The sequence below is a fragment of the Elgaria multicarinata genome, chromosome 1 (genome assembly GCF_023053635.1).
Source record: "Elgaria multicarinata webbii isolate HBS135686 ecotype San Diego chromosome 1, rElgMul1.1.pri, whole genome shotgun sequence".
In the NCBI taxonomy this organism is placed as follows: domain Eukaryota; kingdom Metazoa; phylum Chordata; class Lepidosauria; order Squamata; family Anguidae; genus Elgaria; species Elgaria multicarinata.
In genome coordinates this window covers 45,218,037-45,240,523 of record NC_086171.1, presented here as the reverse complement: position 1 = coordinate 45,240,523, position 22,487 = coordinate 45,218,037, and the positions used below count along the sequence as shown (strand labels likewise).

At 44.0% G+C, this 22,487-nt stretch overlaps 1 protein-coding gene across 2 annotated transcripts in view; it reads left to right on the top strand.

Annotated features, from left to right (window-relative positions):
- FAM171A1 (family with sequence similarity 171 member A1) overlaps positions 1-8,504 on the top strand; it is an 88,241-nt gene extending 79,737 nt beyond the window's left edge. For both annotated transcript variants that reach the window (XM_063127328.1, XM_063127320.1), the window contains exons 6-8: positions 259-375; positions 2,300-2,414; positions 5,685-8,504. In XM_063127328.1, the coding sequence (XP_062983398.1) occupies positions 259-375; positions 2,300-2,414; positions 5,685-7,392 (1,940 nt within the window). In that variant the 3' untranslated portion in view covers positions 7,393-8,504. The remainder of the gene's footprint in view (positions 1-258; positions 376-2,299; positions 2,415-5,684) is intronic.
- The last annotated feature ends 13,983 nt before the right edge of the window (positions 8,505-22,487 follow it).

The following is a 22,487-nucleotide window of genomic DNA, read 5'->3' as shown; positions in this document are numbered from 1 at the left end:
CAGTTTATGGCACAACTGTATGCATGCATAGACAAAAAAGGGCCTACAATTCCCAGCATGAACGGATACATAGGATTGGAGCAGTGGTTTCTCCCTCTCAAGCAGAAAACAAGGCCAGCTTGTCCTTTTTAGAACAAGGTTGCTACTAATAAGTATGTGTGTCTGTCAATATATGTAGTCGCACAAAATTGTTAACCTTTTTTATGCCTTACTTGTATTATACCGTACTACTAAATACATTCTGAACTTGTTTTACAGGGACGTGGTTGAAAAGCAGTTTAGGCATCATAGAACAAGAAGGACATGAGATGACGTGGACATATATTGCCCCACAGCTGGGGTACTGGGTTGCTGCCATGTCACCCACAAATCCAGGTGAAACAGATGTCTCTTTTATTGTTCCAGAAATAACTGCAAAACATACCAACTAAAATTCCCTGTTGCCCTCGTGCAGGGGTAAGCAATCATTTTGGTCCTATGGGCACAACTGGCAATTTGAGAAAGTGTCCTGGGCACCTCCACAAAATGGTCACACTACAGATGAAAACATTGGCCTGCAGCCACCTGTAATCTCCATTTCCTGGGTTCGCACAACACGCTAACCCACATTTGGTGTTTGAGTGTGGGTTTTTGTTGAACCGTGCGTGGTTTGTTGAACTCTGGGTTAGTGTGTTGTCTGAACCCAGGACATTTTCTGCCTTGTTAACCCTGCAGTCTGGCTTATTTTTCTCAAACAAGCCACCTTGAGAACTCATAGTTTATTGTTGGGTTGTTCAGGTGGTTAACAAGCTACACTGCATGGTTAGGAAGCCACCCTGTGAAAAATGTCCTGGGTTCAGACAACATGCTAATCCGCAGTTCAACAACCAACCCATGGCTCAAAATAACCCACATTCAACCACTGAGTGTGGATTAGTGTGTTGTGTGAAGGGCCCAGGGACCCAGAGAAATTCATGGGGGGAAATCAGAGCAGCGAGAGACCCTCACTTTGCTTTGAAGCTATTCTAGCTGCCAGTAAGAAACTTTATTGTTTAAAAAGCAAAGTAGGAGGGGTAGGCAACTTGATGGACATAAAAAGAAAGGCATCTTAGTGGATGGCAGCTTGCACAACAAATGTTTCTCTTCTCCTCCTCCCCCTCTATCCCCCAGTACCTACCTCACACACCTCTCCAGTGTGTCAGGAAGACTGCTGCACATTGTGAGCTATATCTTTTGGGGCTGCAACGGGAGCAGGGGATTGCCTGTAATCGGGTGGAGGAGTCTTGCCATGCTTACGCAGGGCTCCCCATTTCGGCAGTCCCTTCCTCCCACTGCAGCCACGTCAGGTAAAACATTCAGTAGGTCCCCTTTACCCACTGGAGAGGCTTTTCAAGGCCCCTGGGAACTGCATGGTGAGATAGAGAAGGGAAAGATCCGTCAAACAAGCTTGCCACCTGCTCACGCGGAATTGGACATCACCTACGATTTAAAGGTTTATGTATTTCACAATAACACATCCTGATCAGCATCAGTGAATTCTGAAAACGGAGTTTAAACATTGTCAGGATCTGTGGAGTTTGGTTTAAAGAACAGGAATTAATTTTGCTTTGAATGAACTTGCACTGTCGTCATTCGTCTCACCTAATGCATGCATGGAGGCAGGAGCAGGGGGTGGGGCAGTTAGAAAGCTTCCCTGTAGCTACAGGGAAATTGTCGGATTATGTCATTGCAGCAGAATGTGGTGTATGATGGACTTCAGAAAAAAACACTCCTAGCCCATGAATTTGGCTGTGCTGGATTTTCCTGCCTTGGAGATGCTGGCTGAGGTCTCCCTGCTCCTGCAGAGTGACTGTCTCCCTAGCTGCAGGAATAGTCATTGCAGGAATGATTCCCCTATCACCATGACAGCAGTGGGTCACCGGCATTGATGTACTGTCAGATTTAGGCCTGGTTCATGTAGGCAGCAGAATGGGGTGGGGATGAGGTAGTCAAAACCTGAGCTGGTAAATGGGTTGTATATCGCAGCAGAGTGTAGGCGGCGGGTCACTTTTTTGAATGCTCCCCTGTGTGAAAAACACCTAGAACAGGAAGCCGGTTTGGCTAGTACCTTTCTCTCTGATGTGCTGATGTTTGACATACTGGGATGTTGTTGTTTTTACCTGCGGAAGCATTCAAACGTATCCTCCCCCTACTATCTGGATTAGTGCTACTCTTTCTATCACCACATTCAGCTGCACGCATGTGTATATCAGCTGTTCTTTGACACCTGCAAGATCTGAATTGGATCACTTTAAAATGTTCAAACATTTTTGTCTTCTAGGTCCCATTGTAACCCAGGACATAACTACTTACCACACAGTGTTTCTTTTGGCAATTCTAGGAGGAATGGCTCTTATATTTCTTGTACTGCTGGGCCTCCTTTTGTACTATTGCAGGTAAAATGTCTCGTTTTTATATTTCATTTTGAAATTACAGTGGGTTGCTTTTTTTTTAAGCCCACCTGTGAGTGGAAGGAAAATAGCCCCAGGCACTTTTCCACAAACACCTAAGTGCTCTAATAGATGCCATAATAGTCAAGCAGAAGATTATTTTTGGATTTTGTTTCACTGTTTTGTGCAATGCTCCAGCACAGGGGTGTCAAACCTCAGGTTCATGGGTCAAATTGAGCTCTCCAGGGTTCCACAGATAACACTGCCTCCCTCCTCTTTCCCCAGGTCACTGATCTTTTGGTGGTTCCCCAGCTTTTCAACATCCCTCCCCCCATCCCAAAAAGGTTGAAATGCCTCCCATAAGGCTTAGTTACTGGCAATAAGAACTTTTAAGTTAAAAATATGTTAGTATTGTGGCCCTGATCCTTTGGCCCTGACCCCACCCACAACTGTAATCTGACCCCCAAGAGCTGATCTAAAATTGAATTCAGCCCTCAGTCTGAAGGAGATTTTACACCCCAACTCAGTGTGTAAAGTGAGTGGAGGACTTTTTCCATATGCAGAATAGTACCTTTGGATCTCTCCCATTATGTCTAAACAAACTTATTGAATGTCATGTGTTAAAGAAAGTCTCACTTGTCTTTAATGTATGAAGTATTGTAAATAAATAAAAAAATAAACAAACCTAGTTGATTTATTCTAGAGGATCCTTTTGGACCTGGGCATTCAGAAATTACATTTAAAATAAAGTAGATCTTAATATTTAGTAAGGCTATGAAACCAGAAAACAAAGAAGCAAGAGAAGAGTGCAGCTCATGTTAGACTTGCATGTGCTTTTGCTGCTGCCTGCATTGTGATGAAAATCTGGTTGTAAAATAGACGTTCCCAATAATCACACATGATATGGTAAAAACTTGAAGAGTAGTAAAACTTCACTCAGTCCAGTAGTCTGTGAGTGATCAATTTACAAGGATCTTTCTTGTAACATGAATATTAATCCATGGCCAATTACCAAAGATTAGTTGCAGTTTTGTTGTTTTGTTTTTAGTTCTCTTCAAAAATTCCCTTTTGGGTAAAGCTACATAGTTAAGCTGTCCTTAATTCATGCTGAATGGATATCTATTCATTTTAATTGTGATACATAGAATTAGAAGCCTGATTTTCTTCTTTCTTTCTTTTTCCTTGATTTAGTGAGTTTTAGTACTTATGTCTGCAATAGAAATGTTAACTGTAACTAACAGCAAACTCAGCTGGTTGAGTAATGACAGACTGAAGCCAAAATAGGCCCCTGAGAAACATATTCATGTGCTAAACTAAGTCTATGGGAACCCAGTCTTGAAAATAGAGAGATGGCCTCTTATGTGGGTTGATAATGGAATTTATACCTTAGATCAGTTAATAGGATTGGACAATGAGTTTTTACTATTTTCAGTATTGTGGATTAGATAGCATTTACCGTCTAGTGCTAGTTGGCAGTATACTCAGCTACAGCATTTGTTGGAGTCTGTACACAGGCTATCAGCAATGAGCGCTTCAGTGCTTCCTACACTTTTGGAGGAATTAATTGGTTATTTACAGGAAGTGAAGCCTACAATAGCTGTTTATAAAAGTTCTTTGGAACGTGAACCGCCCAGAGAGCTTTGGCTATTGGGCGGTATAAAAATGCAATAAATAAATAAATGTAGTAAAGTAGGTGTTCAGAATGTCAGAGAGGAATGGAATAAGGAATTGGAATGCTCTGTATGGTCTAATCAATAGAAAGTTGCCCCAGCTCCCATATGTACAATTTCTGTAGGTTTAAAGTTGAGGGTGTTTCAACCAAAAATGATCTTGGACACAACAGAGGCTTGTTAAGAAGAAGCTGGCTGGTTCTGCCAGATGCTGGTGATGCAATGAGGGCAATGCCTCATTGAGTATAGGATGTGGACGTGTCGTGTAGTGGCTTCCTGTTGGTTGGAAGTCATTGCTCGTATAAATGTTGTTCTTGAAAAATCTGTGATAATAGTGGATGTTCATGCGCTTTAAAAATTACATCTCTGAGATGTGGGGATTAACAGAAGGACAGCAAAAGTGGGTACTGAGAGCCCTTACAGTTGCAAAGAGACATACTTCAAGCTTGGAAGGATAAACACATCATTCAGTGGACTGAAGATCTTACTGCTCTTGCTACATTTGAACGTATCTCCTACAACCATCAATCTCATATGGATGCCTCTTTAGATATATGGACTGCTTACATTGATATATACACCACTTAGAGAGATTTTTAAAATATGGTCAGGAGTATATAACTCAAATAAATAAATAAATAAATTTGAAATGGAAGTGTTAAATCCTTTCCCCCTTATTTTATTTTTATATTTAGGGTGACAGAAATTATTGTTGTTCCTGGTCCGTCCCCCACCTTTTGGTGCTTTTTGTTTGTTATTGATGTATTTGCATATGTATGTATGTATGTATGTTAAATGTAACTAATAGCAAACTCAGTGGTTGAGTACCAGAACATTTGAACCCATACAGTCCCCTGAGAAACAAGAGGGAGGTAGCCACATGCTTGGGTCAACCCCGAGGGATGCTTAAGTAAAGAACTTTTGGTGGGAGGCAGAGACAACAAAAAAAGAATACCCAAAATATTCCAGTGAGAACTGAGCCACAGAATGTTGAGTTGGAAAAAGAAAACTAGGGGTGGGAGTCCATTGGCACCTTACAGCTTCTAGCAAGGATAGGCAATCTTTTGGGACCATGAGCACATTTGGCAATTTGAGAAGCTGTCCTGGGCACCACCACAATATGGCTGCCATGGGAGGCATGACAAAGAAGAAGTAACATGTCCAAAAGACTGAGTACAAGGCAGAGGTGGGGTCGGAACTCCAACACACTAAACTCCTTTAAACCCACAGTTTTGAGCACCAGCAGAAACCTATTTCACAGAAATTTTAGCTGCCGGTAAGAAAATGTGTCAACTTTTTTTAAAAAAAACTGGGTGGGGTTGGGCACCTTGACAGGTGCCAAGAAAAGTATCTGGGGACACATTGGTTCCCGTGGGCATGGCGTTCTTTACCCCTAGCTTATAGGATCTAGAAGAGGGCATATTGGCTGAAACCCTGAATAGGAGCACTACTGTTATGGGGTGACAGAAAGCTCTGGTGTGGGCTGGTCCATGAAGTCACAAAGAGTCGGAAGCGACTGATCGAATAAACAACAGTACTCTTAGAACATTTTGTTGCAGGTTCCACTTCATGTTAATTATTTTTCGCTCTCTTTTTTTCATGATAGGAGGAAGTGTTTGAAGCCACGTCATAAAAAACTACAGCTGCCCTCGACACTTAGTGGCACTAAGAAGGATCAGTCGACCTCTATGTCCCACCTCAACTTAATATTTTCACGCCGTGAGTCAGAATTTCCGGGTGGGCTGTCCTCTGCTAGCAACAGACACACAGAATCCTCAGGTCACAAAGAGCTGATGGGGGCTGTCCACATGGAGAAGGAGTGTTCGGGTGGAGAAGCAGACATGCATACTCCCATGCTCAAACATACATACAGCACCTCGCAGGAATTTAGTTCCCGAGAAGAGTTGCTTTCCCATAAGGAGAAGGACCACAGCCGGATGTCTCTAGAAAACATGGCATCCAGTGACACTTTGCGAAAAGACTACCTTAAATCAGTGGACACTTTTCCGATAAACCCCAGAAAATCTATGGAAACGTCGGAAGGATATGACTCCCCTGACAAGGAAGATCATAGGAGGAGTTACAATGCAATGCTGACTCGACCTTTGTTTGAAAAGCAAGAGCAAGCATCCATGAACCACATTTCTACAGGAAGTAAATATAATATTCAGGAACAACTGTACCCCATCCCTTCCGCACCTGAAACAGAACTGCTAGACTGCAGACCCTCTGAATGTATGATGTCTCGCTCTGTTGACCATCTTGAAAGGCCCACCTCTTTCCCTCGGCCAGGTCAGCTGGTCTGCTGCAATTCTGTTGATCAGGTTAATGACAGTGTTTACAGAAAAGTATTGCCTACTTTAGTCATTCCAGGTCATTACATGAAGCTTCCTGGGGAACATCCTTACATTAGCCAGCCTTTGGTTGTTCCCACCGATCAACAAATTGATATCGAAAGACTCCAGGCGGAGCTGTCGGGCCCTCATTCGCAGCTTTTCCCACATTCCCAGCAACAGATGCAGCCTCAGCAGTTGGCTGCTCAAGCAATATCTCAACAACATTTGCAAGAAGCTGGTGGTAGTGAATGGCGCCCACAGAATGTTTCTATGTCTGAATCGGTCTCCATTCCAGCATCGCTCAATGACGCCTCTTTGGCACAAATGAATAGTGAGGTGCAGCTTCTCACAGAGAAAGCTCTAATGGAGTTAGGTGGAGGCAAGCCTTTACCTCATCCCCGGGCGTGGTTTGTTTCTCTAGATGGGCGTTCAAACGCTCATGTCAGACATTCATACATCGATCTTCAAAGAGCCGGGAGGAATGGAAGCAACGACGCCAGCTTGGATTCTGGCGTTGACATGAACGAGCCAAAATCTGCCCGAAAGGGAAGGGGAGATCATTTGTCTCTGCAACAAACCCATCAGCAAGTGCAGGGGCATCTGCAGAAAGAGCAGAAAGTTCCAGACAGCACGGCTTACACCCAGCTTGTATATTTGGAGGATATGGACCAAAGTGGCAGTGAATGCGGAACTGCAGTTTGCAGCCCAGAAGACAGTGCTCTAAGATGTCTATTGGACGGAGGGAGCAGAAGAACGGCTAGCCAGTTGCCCAGCCTGCAGGAAGAAACGATAAAAAGAACTGTAGAAAGTTCACCAGAGCCTTTAACAAGTCCAGAACATGGAACAACTATCCACAATGAAGTTGAAGAGGAAGACGAGGACGACGAGGACGACGACGACGATGACCAAGGCGAGGATAAAAAAAGTCCTTGGCAAAAGCGAGAGGAAAGACCACTCATGGCTTTCAATCTAAAGTGAGCTACAATAGATTTCTTTTTCCCCCCAATGGAATATAAAATTGCCAAATATTTTTTTCGGTGGATGTTCCCAGTTGTCTGTAGAGGGGGGGAAAAGAAGTTGAAAAGGACCCTCGGGAGGACAACAGGGAAAGTACACTCAAGGAATTAATGTGCAAATTCAAAGAGTTAACTCTGAAAAATCTATATGATTTCCCACGAGAGAGCTTAAAAGAGTGTGACTATGATTCCATTTACTTGACATCGGCCATCAAGGGCGTTCGGACATATTGGCATGTGGTATGGCAGATTATGACCTCAGATTTCCCTGAAAAGGGATCTACAGTATGTGAAATATTGTTATGTTTGCTTAATCCAATTGTATCATGATGATGCTACTGAAAGGGTATCTTTAATTAGAATTTGACACTTGACATCTCCAGATATGCATTATCTCAAAGGAAGGCTATGCATTGCTGCTTTTTAAGTAATCTTTGTTTAAACTATGCTTTTCTTACTTATTTACAAGGTAGTTGTAAAACATTGTATGTCTTGTAGTCTGCTCAGCAATTGAGTTTTATCTACATGAAGCCCTAGTGGCATTTCTTAGAATTTGAAGAGCCTTTTTACGAAACCAAACTGAATTTTAAGTCAGCTGCAATTCCTCCAGTTCCAGTCCCCACTCCCAAGTGCCTTTTTTACAGGAACAACGAACAACCCCTTCTTTTGCTAGCGCCTTGAATATTCAGATTTTTAAAACATTTCTGACGCTGTACCTTTTCTTGAAACTGCATGCCATCAAGTGTCTGTGCTGAATGACTCCCCATTTCACTTCAGTGTATTCTCTAGTTACGGTGTGTACTGTGGATTCTGTTTAGCAAAGATAGACTAGAGGACATCTTTGAACAGCCCGAAAGTAGCCAAGAAGATAGTCTCACTGACTGTATATATGGTGTATATAGGCTCAAGGAAAACATGGACTGTGGACCAAGCAAGTGGACTGAATGTGTTTTAGAAATGTCGGGCAAAGTTGTTATGTACTATCCAAAAGTGCCAGATACACTTCTGTGCTTTCTCTCTATTAAAGCTGCTTGGTTATCCAAAAATTATAATTGAAAAATAAACTTTTTAAAAATTGAGGATTTTTTTTAATACCTCTTTGGAGTCACAGCATTGTTATTTAGTAGAGAAAACATTTACACTGTGCAAAGTGAGAATGAAGATTGCTTTGCCTGAATCCTATTAATTTTCATAAAATCGCAGTTGGACTGTCCTCAATAGTAGTTCATCTAGTCCCCTTGGATTCCTCCACGTAGGTATCCCTGACGCTTGCTTTTCTTACCAAACATTTCATACACAGGAAATGTATGCTCCCAACGCAGATCTCATTGTGATCAAATGTCCCTCAGGGTAGATTTACAGGTTATTTCAGTAAATGCATGTTTTCACACTTGCCAAAGCAAAGTAAATGCAAGGAGGGTGTCCAGCTCAGGAAAAATGAGCTAAAAATAGCAGGGTTGAGGTTTTTGGTGGTGGTGGGTTGCAGGGAGTGGAAAGGCTATCCCCCACTCCACCCTCCAATTCATCTCTGCAAATAGTGGAAGCTGGTGGCTTCAATGTCAGTGGGGCGGTGAATCTGCTTCAGATTTCAGTCAGAACTCTAAAGGAGCTATCCAAAGGTCTGATTCAAAAATAATACACTTTCTGTTTACAAGTAACAACAAGACTGTCACATTGGCGTTGGCCAACTTCACTCTTGCAGCTCAAATGTAGAGCAAAATTTCTGACCTTGTATGTATGATTTGTTTTGGTATAAAGCTTTACTACTACTACTACTACTACTACTACTACTACTACTTACCTTTAGAGTTCTGACTGAATCGTGGTGCAGATTCTCCTCCCTACTAACATTGGAGCCACCAGCCTGTCAGCAAATGTGCCACACTACACCTTACTGTTATGAAGTAAACATAGGAGTGGGAACTCCATCTTTACCTTGTAATGTATTTTGACTTCACATAGGCCATGGCTAGACCAGGCCTATATCCCGGGATTGTCCCGGGATCATACCTGTACATCCAAATGACACACAGGGGAGCAGGCAGGGACGACCCCTCCATTTGCCTGGAATAATCCTTAGGTCTAGCTAAGGCCATAATTTATTGAACTCAATATGCTTTTTTTTTTTTCCTAGCGCTGTGCCAAAAGTTCCACTAGGGGATTTTGGGGCACATTCTTGGGGACTTCAGGGTGGGCTGAAAGGAGTAAGGATAAGTAGCCACAATCTTTGTGGTGTAAGACATTCCCTATAACTTGGGGGCCAGGAGACTTAGGTTTAATTGTGGATGACACAGTTTCCTTCCTCCCTCTCTGTTTTTAAAAGCCTTTTCTTTTTGCAGTTCTGGCAAGTGGCAGCATCATCATAGCGTGCTCTCCCCTCTCTCCCTTGCTTCTATGGAAGCAGCATCCCCCACCCCACCCCGCTCAAAATGCCACTAGAAAGACGCTATGTCTTGGTGTACAAGGGACCATAGCTCAGTCGTAGAGCAGATCCAAGGTTTGATTCCCAGCATTTCCACCCACTGCAGATCAGTGACCCAGTTCGCACCCTCACAGCAGCTTAAACAAGCCATTGCTTGATGTGTCTGAACCCAGGCCACACTGCACCTGTTTGTTTGATGGGGAAACATCCTTCAAATAACCCATGGCCTGTTCTTGGGTTATTTGAGTGTTGCTTCCTCCTCAAACAAGCCATGCCGCCCAGGTTTGGACATGACAAGCCACACCCAGGCCTGTCATTGGACAAATGGCAAGCGCTGATCCTACGAACCAGGCCAGTGATTGAGTTCACTCTTCACAGAAAGCCATCGTGAGTGAATTATCTTTGAGGCCACTGCATATTCACTAGGTGGTGGTTGCCATGATTAGTCGTGTTATGTGAACTTGGGCAGCAGGGATTGTGCGAGGGTTAAACAACCCTCTCACAACCCCTGGTCTGTTCTAGGGTTATGCAAGGGTTGTTTAACCCTCTCACAGCCCCTGCTGCCTGGGATCGCATGACACGACAAGCCATTATAACTGCAACCAGGGCTTGCATATTCAAAAGAGCAGCTGGCATGCACCACAGTGCCTCCGAGGGTTAATTAACCCATGGTGGCTTGTCATGATATGTGAACTGGCTCAGTGTCAACCACACTGGCCTAGATGGACCAACGGTGTGACTCTGTATAAGGCAGCTTCCTATGTTCCTCCCATACATCCCTTGCAGAGAGGAAATGGTCCCAGAGCAGCCTAGGAGCACTGGCTGCCATTTGCAATAGGAAACAAAGAGAAGGGTGTGTGGAAAAGGAGGTCTCTGCACCCCACCCCCAACATTAAAAGTTAACTCCCCCACCAAATTTGTTTTACAGACTTCTCACACACCTCCCCAAAATTGCCTTCTCACTTTCAGAAAGAGGATGGTGCTGCTAAGCTAAGATGGCACACTTGGTCCAATGTGATTATTTTATTTATTTATTTTTGCTGGACCTCTGCTTGATTTTGTGTAAGCGTTGGAAAGTAAGGAATCCAATGATGTTTCTAATAACTGAAACATGAAGAAAGTAATCATGCTGTGATAACCTAGTATAAATGGGAGTTGTAGTCCAACCCATCTGGAAGGCACCAGGGCCGAATCTACACTACTGCTTTAAAGCGCTTTAAAGCAATAGTGTAGATCCGGCCCAGGTAGGGGAAAGCTGACCTAGTAGCCATTATAATGGAAAGTGTCTGTAGTCAGGCTCTTAGGAAATAAAGAAGACACAATTCTACTCAAAGTGGCTAGGTTCACACAATGCGGTAACCCACACTCAGCGACTGAGTGTGGATTGTTGTTGAATCATGGGTTATTCGTTGAACTGTGGATTAGAAAGCAGTGTGGCTTATTTTTCTTGAACAAGCCACCTTGAGAACCCATGATTTGTTGTTGGGTTTTTCAGGGTGAACAATCCACCCTGCATGGTTAACAAGCCACCCTGCAGAAAATATCCTGAGTTCAGACAACACACTGACCCACAGTTCAACAACAAACCACACTCAACCTCTGAGTCTTGGTTAGTGTGTTGTGTGAACACCAAGTGCTTAAGAATGCCAGCAAGGCAGAACAACAAATGTGTGAGGCCATATAAATCCTGTATGTTTTTCTGAGGGCAATTTCAATACTTATATAAAACATTCAAGGCAATTCAAATTCACCTGACACAGGTGTTCAGATGTTCTTGAAATTAGCAGTAGCTCATCGAAATACACCGGCCTCTGATTTAAATGGTTTCCTAAATTGGAACTAAGGTGAGCATTTTGTTAGAAACAGAATAATTCTTGTAACGGCATTTACTTTTGTATATTTTGTTGTTCTAAAATGTCGACAAAGATTAAGAAAGCTGTTGTGCCTACAGTAATTTCCTAAGACTTTTTGCAATGATTGTACTAAATAATACATATTTAATTTTTCTGTTATGTTTCCAGAACATGGGTTTACTGCACTAGGGATCCATAATGGATGGTTTGCAGTACTTGAACTATTTCATATATGTCAATCCTGTAAAGAGAAAATTTAGAGATGTTACTATGGCCACTGCATGTAATACAGTAGAGATTGGGTGTGTGTTTTTTCATAGTGATACTACGGCCTGCTTCAGATGTGACATAAAACCTTGGATGATGATGACGAAGAAGATTTTATTACATTTCTATACCACCCCATACTTGAAGCTCTGAGTGGTTTACAAAAGATTAACCAGAGTTAAGAACCCACACCATAGTGTGTACTACCAGATGTATAACAGGCAAATCATGGTTTAGATCTGCTTGTCTGCTTTAGTTTCCCATCTGCTCAACATTTGGCTTCGTAAGTTGTGCAGCAGCCTCTTGAAGCAGAGCCTCAGCCAGCATGGACCATGGTCAGGGATAATGGGAGTTGTAGTCTACAACATCTGGAGGTCCACAGGTTTCCCATCCCTAATGTATAGGTGTGTTTTAAATAGCATTTTGGGCCTCGGGGGATGTGGGTGTTGTGTCCTTGCTCTGGTGCAAGGGTGAAGCCAACCAGCATCGTTGTCATAATCTATTACCCTAGTGTAAAGCCCATATCGCCATGGGTGCTAGTAGTCGGAGGGTGAAGCATACTGTTTCTTGACTTCCTCTATGTCACTCTTCCAGAAGCTGTGTGGAGGTTACTTTCCTTCAACGCAAACAAGGATTTCGGCCCCTCACTTCCTCACGCCTGTCACCATTGAACGACATTTGCTTCTTCCCCTCAGGCCTCAAGCCACTTTTCTTAGGGCTGCTTCTTTTGCTCCTCCACCGCCGCCTCGGAGCGTTTGCTGCCACCACCCCTGCCACCAATATAGCCACTCCAAGAGAGAGCCTGAGTCACAAAGCCCAAGGCCCTCCCTGCCACTGTGTTTTTCTCCGTGTGCCTGCACAGTTTGGAGCTACAGTTCCCTAACTTTCTCAGACTCCTGGCCAGGGGCAGAACATACAATTGGCAATTAAAACAAAAATAAGCAAAATCGGTCTGGTAGATCTCAAGTAATAAGCCTCACGCTACCATATTCTCATATAGGATTTCTATACTACCTAATAGCAGTCTCTGGGCAATTAACAAAAGATATAGTAATGTCTAATTGTGCTTGCTGTGTTATATGTGACAGAGCCCACTTTGAGGATGTGCCACAATTATCAAGTTATTCTGTACAGGACAATTGTGGTTTTGAGTCTTTAAACATTTCCACACACGACACAACACAAGAAACATTTTAATGTGAGATATAACTGCCTGCACGTGGAAATGCACTTTCTGTGAGTCACTTCAATGTTGGGTCAGTCAGATCTCAAATCTCTACTTGCATGCATTTCAAAGAGAAAAATACGAATGTGCACTCCATACCCCAGTTGTGGCTCATGACTCCCCACCCACCCCGGTATCGTACTGGAGTCCAAAAAAAAAACACCTCTTATAAGACGCCTTACAATATTGGTTCTTCAGCGTTCAAGGCCAGACTGAGTCAGCGGCCTCAGGCAGCAGATGCAGGGTCAGGTAACATAAGGGGCAGCAGTCTCAGCTGTTCCCAGTCCTCTGGCCAGTCCCCTCAGATGGAGGACAAAGATGTGTGCGCTACACAGCTTGCACCTGCTCTCAGGTATAGTGGAAGACACTGTCCCATCACCACCGTTGAAGTGAGATTCAACAGCCAGTCCAGTCTGTATATGGAACAGGAGAGAGTACCATCTTGTCCTTTGCCTCAGTTAGCAAAATATCTTGGCTGGGCCCTGGCATTTATAAATCGCCACCAGCAAACGTCGTACAATTGAACATCATAATAACCCCCACCTATCTCTTTTTTCATAGTATAGAATGGTGATGAGATGGCTTTTAATAAACATAATATGCAAGTTTGTGTTATTAAGATATTAATTATTCCAGAGAACATCAGGGGATGTCAATAAAATATTCCAGTCCCTACTGGACACTACTGATCAAGTGACATGCTGCTCATTTTCTATGTTCTTGGTGGAATAACTCAGTTTTGCAAACCATCATGCATTAATGCTTGGAAATGTTATTTTCTAAAAGTGTGTGGGTCAAAATATCTCATTTTTGTCCCCCCCCCCCCCCCGGCTCAAGTCTGAAACACTGTATGTAATAATCGACATAAAAGTCTGCAGAGGAAATGTTGGTTCCTGCCACCTGGTGGTGAACTGAAATAATAGATGATAGGAATGAATATTTTGCACACGGACAATGATATCACCTTTTCCCTCTCTGGCAGGGAGGGAAAGATATTAAAGGTGCAATCCTATGTGTGCTTAGACAGGAAAAAGTCCTACAGCACATCTGGCTGGGGAATGCTGGGACTTGTAGGCCTTTTTCTATCTAAACATGCATAGAATTGCATCTTAAGTGGAGATCTATTCAGAACAGGATGTGATAAGCCAATCCACTAGTGAAACCTCTAACTTTCTAATGTTTTTTGTTTTGTTTTTTTAATTTCCAAGTTTTAGTCATGGAGAATAAGACTGTCAATGGCCATTAGTCGTCATAGCGATGTATTATCTCCAGAATAAGAAACAGTATACCTTTAAATACGAATTGCTCGAGATCACAAGTGGAAGTTTGCTATTGTATTCTTCTCCTACAAACGGGCTTCCCATAGGCAGCTATTTGGTCTGTTTTCTTTGTTTGTAATGTTTAGATACTCCCCTTCATCAACAACAATTAAAAGTACATCCACGTTGAAAGATACCACACCAAAAACATTAACAAACTCCGCAGATGCCAACGATATTTTAATGCCTAAAGGGAACCAACATTGGCTCTCTCCTGGGGGAAGGGGTTTCACAGCCAAAAACGATGAACCACTTCGTTGACATCAGTCTCACCTCAAATAGAGGAGATACTCTGAAGCCTCAGCTAGACGAGGGGATGCGATCTCATGATTTTAGTCGCGAGATCGTCGCCCTCGTCTACACGTGGTGTGCGACATCACGGCCGCCATTTTTTTCTTTTAAAGAACACGGAGCACTCGTGCGCAGGTGTTTTTTTTTAAAAAAGAAATTTCCCCGCTCACCCCACCCCACCCCCGATGGGCACAGAGCTCCTGGCTCCGCACAGTTACTCGCGAGGAGCCGTGACAAACCATGACCCCCGGCCACACATTCCGCAGTCTCATGATCAGCCCAGGACCGCGGAAAAACTGGGCTAGAAGGGTAGGGCAAAATCCTGGGGAAATGGAGGGATCATCCCTCCCTGCTCCTGGGATTCCCTGCTCCTGGGATCTGGACGCACAGGGAAGATCCTGGGCCGATCCCCAGGATAAGCCCTCATCTAGCTATGGCCTGAGAAAGGCATAGAGCAGCCATGGGGAGGTTGTTGGACTCCAGATGTTGTTGGGACTACAACTCTCATAATCTGACCATTGACCAGGCTGGCTGGGGCTGATGGAAGTTGGAGACCAACAACATCTGAATGGCCACAGGTTCCGCTCCCAGGGCAGGCCCTACTATTAGGCAGTGTAAGGCTGTTGCCTCAGGCAGCAGATGCTGGGAGGTAGCAGCAAGGTGCTCAAGGCGAGAACTGTGCGCCTTTCAGTCTACTCTGGACCCCCTAAGTTAACCTGCTGCCTTTAGGTTCAGTGGAGCACCTTGCCCCCATCATTAGTCTGGAAGACGGATTCATCTGCCAGTTAGCTTTTGTGCATGGAATGGGAGGGGTCACCATCTTGTCCTTTGCCTCAGGCAGCAAAATGTCTTGGGCCAGCCCTGTCTACATCTGTGTCTTAACGCATAGGCAGGTTGATATGGGAGTAGCTGCTCCTGCCATGTCTTCATACAGTGCCTGTCACCTTTTCCAGTATAAGAAAGAAAACAGCACAGAAGACGGAAGCCATTTCGAGATGTTGATCCCGCTTTCCCAAAATCCCCAGTCATTTTGTCTTCTCTCTTTTTATGTATAATCCCTAGTAATAATTTTAGAAGCGGATAGCAAGAGAACGCATTACAAATGCGAAGGCATGGAAGAAATAACAAATGATCACTTGCACAATCTCACCCATTTCCCCACTGTGTTATATCCAATCACATGAGCTATGGTACGGAACGTATCAGTCAACCCAATACACCTATGAAAGTGGCATTTGGGTTTTGGCTTGTTTGTTTTTTTGATGATAGTTTGTTTTTTGGAGGGGAGGCAGGGTTAAAGATAGGAACATTTTGTCCTACCATGCTTTGTTTAAGTGCTATGACATTGTTGATCATTCTCTTGCAGAACCAGCCCTGCCATGAAGCAGAGTGAAGCATCTGCTTGAAGTGGCAACTCACAAAGAGCAGTGGATTGGGGCCCATTGAGTCGCCACCCTCCCGTTCCAACCAGCACCGTTACATTGTGCTTGCAGCCCTCAGGCCTGGTGCTATGCTACTAGGTCTCCAAATGAGTCCTTTGCTGCTGGTGTTTTCACTGCCTCCTCCCTGCACTGCTCACATGTCCGTCCACCCACTGCCTGTGCTGCCTTCCACATAGACGAGGGGTGGGCAGAAAGTAGATCTCCGGATGATTTGAACTTCCAACTCCCAGCATTCCTGACCATCGGCCATGCTAGCAGAGGCTTCTGGGAGTTGAAGTACAAAACATCTGGAGAGCTACCTTCTGGCCACGCCTGCTATAGACATCCCCTGCCAGTGTGAGATGAGAGAGAGGCATACTGGGTGGTATGCTTCTCCTCTCATCACCCAGGAGCTGCTGCCATGTGGGAGTACTGCTCTTGATGATCCAGACTACAGCATCCTCAAAGAAAGGCTTTCTCTTCTCCCACAACATGCTGGTGACTCTGAAAGGGGAAGAAAAAAAGTCACACACAATTGCAACAACCTGGCCATTCCTGAGTAAGGAGGTTTCAGCAGCACTTTTCTGCACTCTGCTTTAGGTTTGCAATATCACAAGCATCCCAACTGCTGCCTGGAAGCAACCAGAGTATTCCAATGGCTGTTCTCTGCCATTTGTTGTGGACTGTTAGGAAACCAAGTATGAACATTTGTTGATTGATTGATTGAGCAATTCCATGGTCCCTGCAAGAGCATCCCAGGGACCGTAAGATATTTTGAAGTTCTTCCCCTGAGGCCATAGACACCACTACGACCTCGGGAGGGGAACTCTGAAGATGGATTGTTTTCCCCCACCACTTGCAGCCACTGTGGAAAGCACTGTGGCCGCTCCCTCACCCGTGGTCAGAACTCCAATCTCAGAAGAGGGTGAAAATGAGGAGGAAGGGGGCGGGGCAGAGAAGTGCCAAGGATCCTCAACATCCTGAAGCCTCTCAGGCCCCGCCCCCTGTCCCTAGAAGTCCACTAGAGGCACTCCATAGCACATCTAGGGCTTTTCCTGTAGGGAGAAAAGCAACAGAAAGAAAGCGGCAAAGATTGACTCCGTCGGTCCTTCTGGTCTGCCGGTCCTCTGCCAGCAGGGAGTTGGATATTCAGAACACTCCGGCATCGGAGAGCTCCTTTGGAAAGCATAGGGTTGCTCTGCCCATAACTCCGAAATACTGTGCAAATTTGAACTCCGCTTCTCCAGTCTTGTAGTGGCACTCCACTTCCCCAGAGAGCCATTGCGGTGTTCCACAGTTGTCTTTTTGACCTAGATGCTGGCACCAGGAGCATTGTTTCCAATTAACTGGGCCGGCAGCCTTTGGATAGTAACTCTTGGCAATAACCCTGTTATCCACCAAGGACCAGGTTACTGCTCCATAAACGGTGGCACCTGCTCCGTTGCGCATCCTTTCTGTTCATTTCTGGCGGTTTTATTACTTCAAACACAGGCCATTAACAAGACTAATGTAATTACAGTGCGCAAATGGGGCACTTCTCACAAATAAAACAGTTACCCAAATAAAAGCAATGATCCTAATTTAAGAAATCCAATTTGGGAGAGAGGAATCAGGCGCAATATTTACAGTCACCAAGAGGAATATCTAAAGCAAAAGTTGCCATAAGAAAAAATCCAAAATCCATTATTAGTGTAAAGGGCTCCAAAAAATGTGCAAGCTTTTGAGATGTCCGGATCTCTTCTTCAAGCAAGATGTTACAAAAAGCAGGTGTGGGTGTGTTGATTGTGGGGAATAGGATGGAGGGAAGGATGACTCGATATTGAACTCTGTATGGTCTGAGGTTTAAGATAAACACTGGGAGAAAGGGGTTGCAGACATGTGATACTTTCAGGTTGCACTCCAGGATTTGTCTTCTCTAAGAGAAAGGGCTCTCTGGGTGTGGGAAGCCCCTCTGGTCAATTTTTTTGGGCAGTTACACACCACAGCTCAGCCCATTCTGCAGGGTCTGACTTTTTCTGCGTCTTATTTTCAAGGGGCTGGAGCACAAATCTGGATCAAATCCCTGGACTGCTGGGAAGAAAAGGCCAACAGGAGACACCACCTTTCTCCAAGAGATACCCAAACTCTCCCTGCTTAACTTCAAACTTTAATGAAGTCTGTTTTAATATCTCTGATTGCTACTAAATATCCAGTAATTAAAACACTGAGTTCAAAAACCAGGCGGGTTACTTTTAGTACTAACATTCAAAGCCCGAACCGATTTGGGGCCAGGTTATTTGAAGGAACGCCTCCTCCCATATGTACCTGCCCAGACATTAAGATCATCCACAGGGGCCCTTCTCCGTGAGCCCCTCCCAAAGGAAGTGAGGCAGGTGGCTACTAGGAGGAGGGCTTTCTCTGCTGTGGCACCCCGGCTGTGGAATGAGCTCCCCAGAGAGGTTCGCTTGGCGCCTTCACTGTACTCCTTCCATCGCCAGCTGAAGACCTTTTTATTTTCTCAGTATTTTAACACCTAATTTAACTTAAATTTAAACTTAGCTGTTTTAATTCCATATTTTAACCTATATCAATTTTTGCTGTGTGGTTTTATCCTGGTTGTGTTTTTTATATTGTATTTTGTATTTGTGTTTTTAGATTGTTGGTTGTTTTTATGCTCTTTATGGTTTTAATTTTTGTGAACCGCCCAGAGAGCTTTGGCTATTGGGCGGTATAAAAATGTAATAAATAAATAAATAAAATAATAAATAGTATCATATGACCAAAAAAAGAGAGAAATTAGCCCACTGATGATAGAGAGACCAACCCACTAAAATAAAAAGAATTAATATTGTGAGCTTGCTACAGAGCAGCTGAGGCTTCAGAATTTATAGCTATTGACTGTCCATCGTCCTCCAAAGAGGATCTCTGGGACTACTGGCCGAAGAATGCAGACTTTCAAGCATTACAGCGCATCATCCTGAACAGAATTCGAAAAATAATTCTGTTATTTTTGTTTGCTTCTGTGGTTGAAGCATCTTCCAAAAACATACTTTTTGATTGCCTTAAATTAAAATATTTCAAAGTACACAGAGGGATGGAGGGAGCAACCCTATGGCCCCTAGACAGCATCTGAGGGCCATAGGATAGTTTAGTTTTCTGGATCTGAGGTGGGAGACAGTGCTCTGACCTCAGAGGGAGGAATCAGAGATGGCACCAACTCATTCAGGAGACCAGCTGACACCAAGTGATTCAGGACTGTGGAAACCCAAGCGGACTGCAAAGAGCTCCAAAGGGATTTCTCCAAAATGGGTGAATGGGCAGTAAAAAGGCAACTGTAAAGTGTAAAGTGAAGTATACTGGGGCAAGATTTTTTTTTAATAATCGTAACTTCACAAATATGCTGCTAAGGTCTGGACTGGCTTTGAATGAGTTGTGGTGGAGAGCGTAAAATATTGATCCCGTGTGTGACAGAGGTGAAAATTCTATTCTAGGGCTTAACAGGAAAGAAATAGCAATCAAACTACCAGTATAAAAAACTGCTTTTACAAATCCATGGAGTGTCCATACAGATCTGGTTCCCCCATCTCCAAAAAGGTAGTGACCTGGTTCGCACAACACAGTGTGGGTTGTTGTAGTTTATTTAACCCACGATATGTATTGTTGAATTCTGCGTTGTTGTGTTCTGTGAACACAGCCACGCTAACAAACTCCAAACAACCCAGAAAGAGAACCCATGGTTTGTTGTTGGGTTTCTTTAAACCATGGGTTGTCGTTACATTTGAACCCAGAGCTGTAGGTTGTTCATGGATTGTATCACCTGGCTACAGAGATGGCAAACAAGAGTGGTCAAAAAGCCAGCTGCCAATCTAGTTAGCTTCTGTACGTGGAAGTGGGGGACATCTTGTGGTTAGCCTCAAGTAGCAAAATACCTCGAGCCAGTCCTGAGCAGAAGATTAATAACCCCCGAGAAACAACATCATTATCCTTGCTGTAAAAAAAAAAAAGAGTGGCTGAGCTCCATTTCTGCTCCACTGTAGCGCTAGCGTGGAGCCGTGAGAGCCAAATCCACCAGCTATCCAAGAGTTTAAGCTAAGCATCCAACTGCAGTCCAAAACGTCAACTCTATGACAGGCCAGAGGGAGGAACTGTATGGCATGTTGCATAGGGTGACCATATGATGAGGGGGACAGGGCTCCTGTATCTTTAACAGTTGCATAGAAAGGGGATTTCAGTAGGTGTCATTTGTATGCATGAAACACCTGGTGAAATTCTCTCTTCATCACCACAGTTAAAGCTGCTGGAACCCTGCCCTATTGACCAGATACAAAAGAGGACAGGGCTCCTGTAGTTTTAACTGTTGTGATGAAGAGGGGATTTCACCAGGTGCTGCCTGCATACAAATGACTCCTGCTGAAATTCCCTTTTCTATGTAACTGTTAAAGATACAAGAGCCCTGTCCTCCTTTTCATATGGTCACCCTAATGTTGCAGGTAGGACAACTGGGGAGTGACAATGTTTAAAGCATGCCTCTCAGCCAGCACAACTTGGAGGATGGTCATAAGCAGGCAAAATGCAGGCCAGTTGCAAGAGAACAGGTTTCATAGCATATCCAGGTCGATGAGGGGAACCTTGGCCTTTTAAAATGGGAATGATCAGGGTTAGGCTTTTAAATCCTCTTTAAAAACAGCAACAACAGAACTTGGCTTTTGCTTATGGGATGTATTCTGCATAACTGAGAAGCACTTGATCAAAGTGTCAGATTGCATTTTATTTTAAAGTGTCAGTCCTGCATTTAAGTTATTAAAAAAAGGACAAAAAATATTTAGTAATCATTCTAGATGAATTAATCCTCAGTAGGTGCTGTTGGGTATGTGGTTTATTATCCAATTCTGGATGAAGGGCAGGAGTGATTTCTTTAGGAGAATTCTTCTTCCTATTACTACTACTACTACTACTACTATTAGGGTATCAATTGTTTTTTTAAAAAATCATTCGACCAAGCATCTGTTAGGGCACAATCCTATCTATGCCTGTTTAGACAGGGGGAAAAGTCTATAATTCTCAACATTCCCCAGTCAGGCATGCAGTTCCTCTTCCTGGAATGCTGGGTGTTGTAGGACTTTTTTCTGTCTAAACATGAATAGCATTGCACCTTTAGTCGATTGAGCTCTTAATTAATTTATCAAACCTGAATAAATTAGCATAAAATAATCACTCTTAACTCATTATATTGGCATAAGCTTGCATTAGAATATATATTCTAAGAATGCAATATTATGAAGATAGTTGGCAGCCTCCGAACTCAGAGAGAGCCGAGTATCCAATGCAGGGGGGCTGGAGTGCGGGGGCGATCTTCGCCTTCTCCAGACACTCTGCATTTCTGCTCGATGGGCGATTTCACCCATCTAGCCATGGGGCTTCTCAGGGGGAGGGAAGGAGGCTGTGGCGGTCATAGAAAACAACATATGGCTCATGTCCCAGTTTCCTCCCCTTCCGGCTTCCAGGAACGCCTCCTTCCCCCCCCCCCCCCGTCTCCATGCTCCGTTTCGGAGGATGGAGACATAGCCAGAACTGCACTGGCTACCTAGGAAAGGGGGTAGGGAGCATGGTTTCTAGAGCATGGACCTCGGGCTGGGGGAGCATAAGGTGTCTCCCTAAAGAAGAAAAAAGCAATCTGTTTTAGATGATGCAAGTATCATCTTAGAAAAGGCTTTCCTCACATTCTCAAGCATTCTCATGCTTATTTTGCTAGTCAAAAAATGGAGGAAAGGAAAATAATAAAACTAGTTGCTGGGAAACATGGGTGGGAGGGTGCTGTTGCACCATGTCCTGCTTTGTTGGTCCCTGGCCGATGGCTGGTTGGTCACTGGGTGAACAGAGCTGGACTAGATGGACCCTTGGTCTGATCCAGCATGGCACTTCTTATGTTCTTAACCTGCTTAATCTTCTCAATCAAGGATTCCTTTTTAATCACTCGAAATGTTGGTGATCGATTAATCTTACTATGTGATCAATTAATCGATCACATAATCAATCGTACACCTGTACTCAGTAATAAGCCCCATTGACTTGAATGGGACTTACTCCCAGGAAAGTAGTTATTTTTATTTATTTTTTACATTTATTCGTTTTATCCTAACAACACCCCTGCGTGAGATAGACTAGGCTGACAGTCAGGCCCCAGATCCACACCACGTGTCATATCCATTCGATCCCATCACGGGAACGCTCCGCCCCTCTTCCGCATTTCTACCTTGTACCACACACAACCACATCCGTA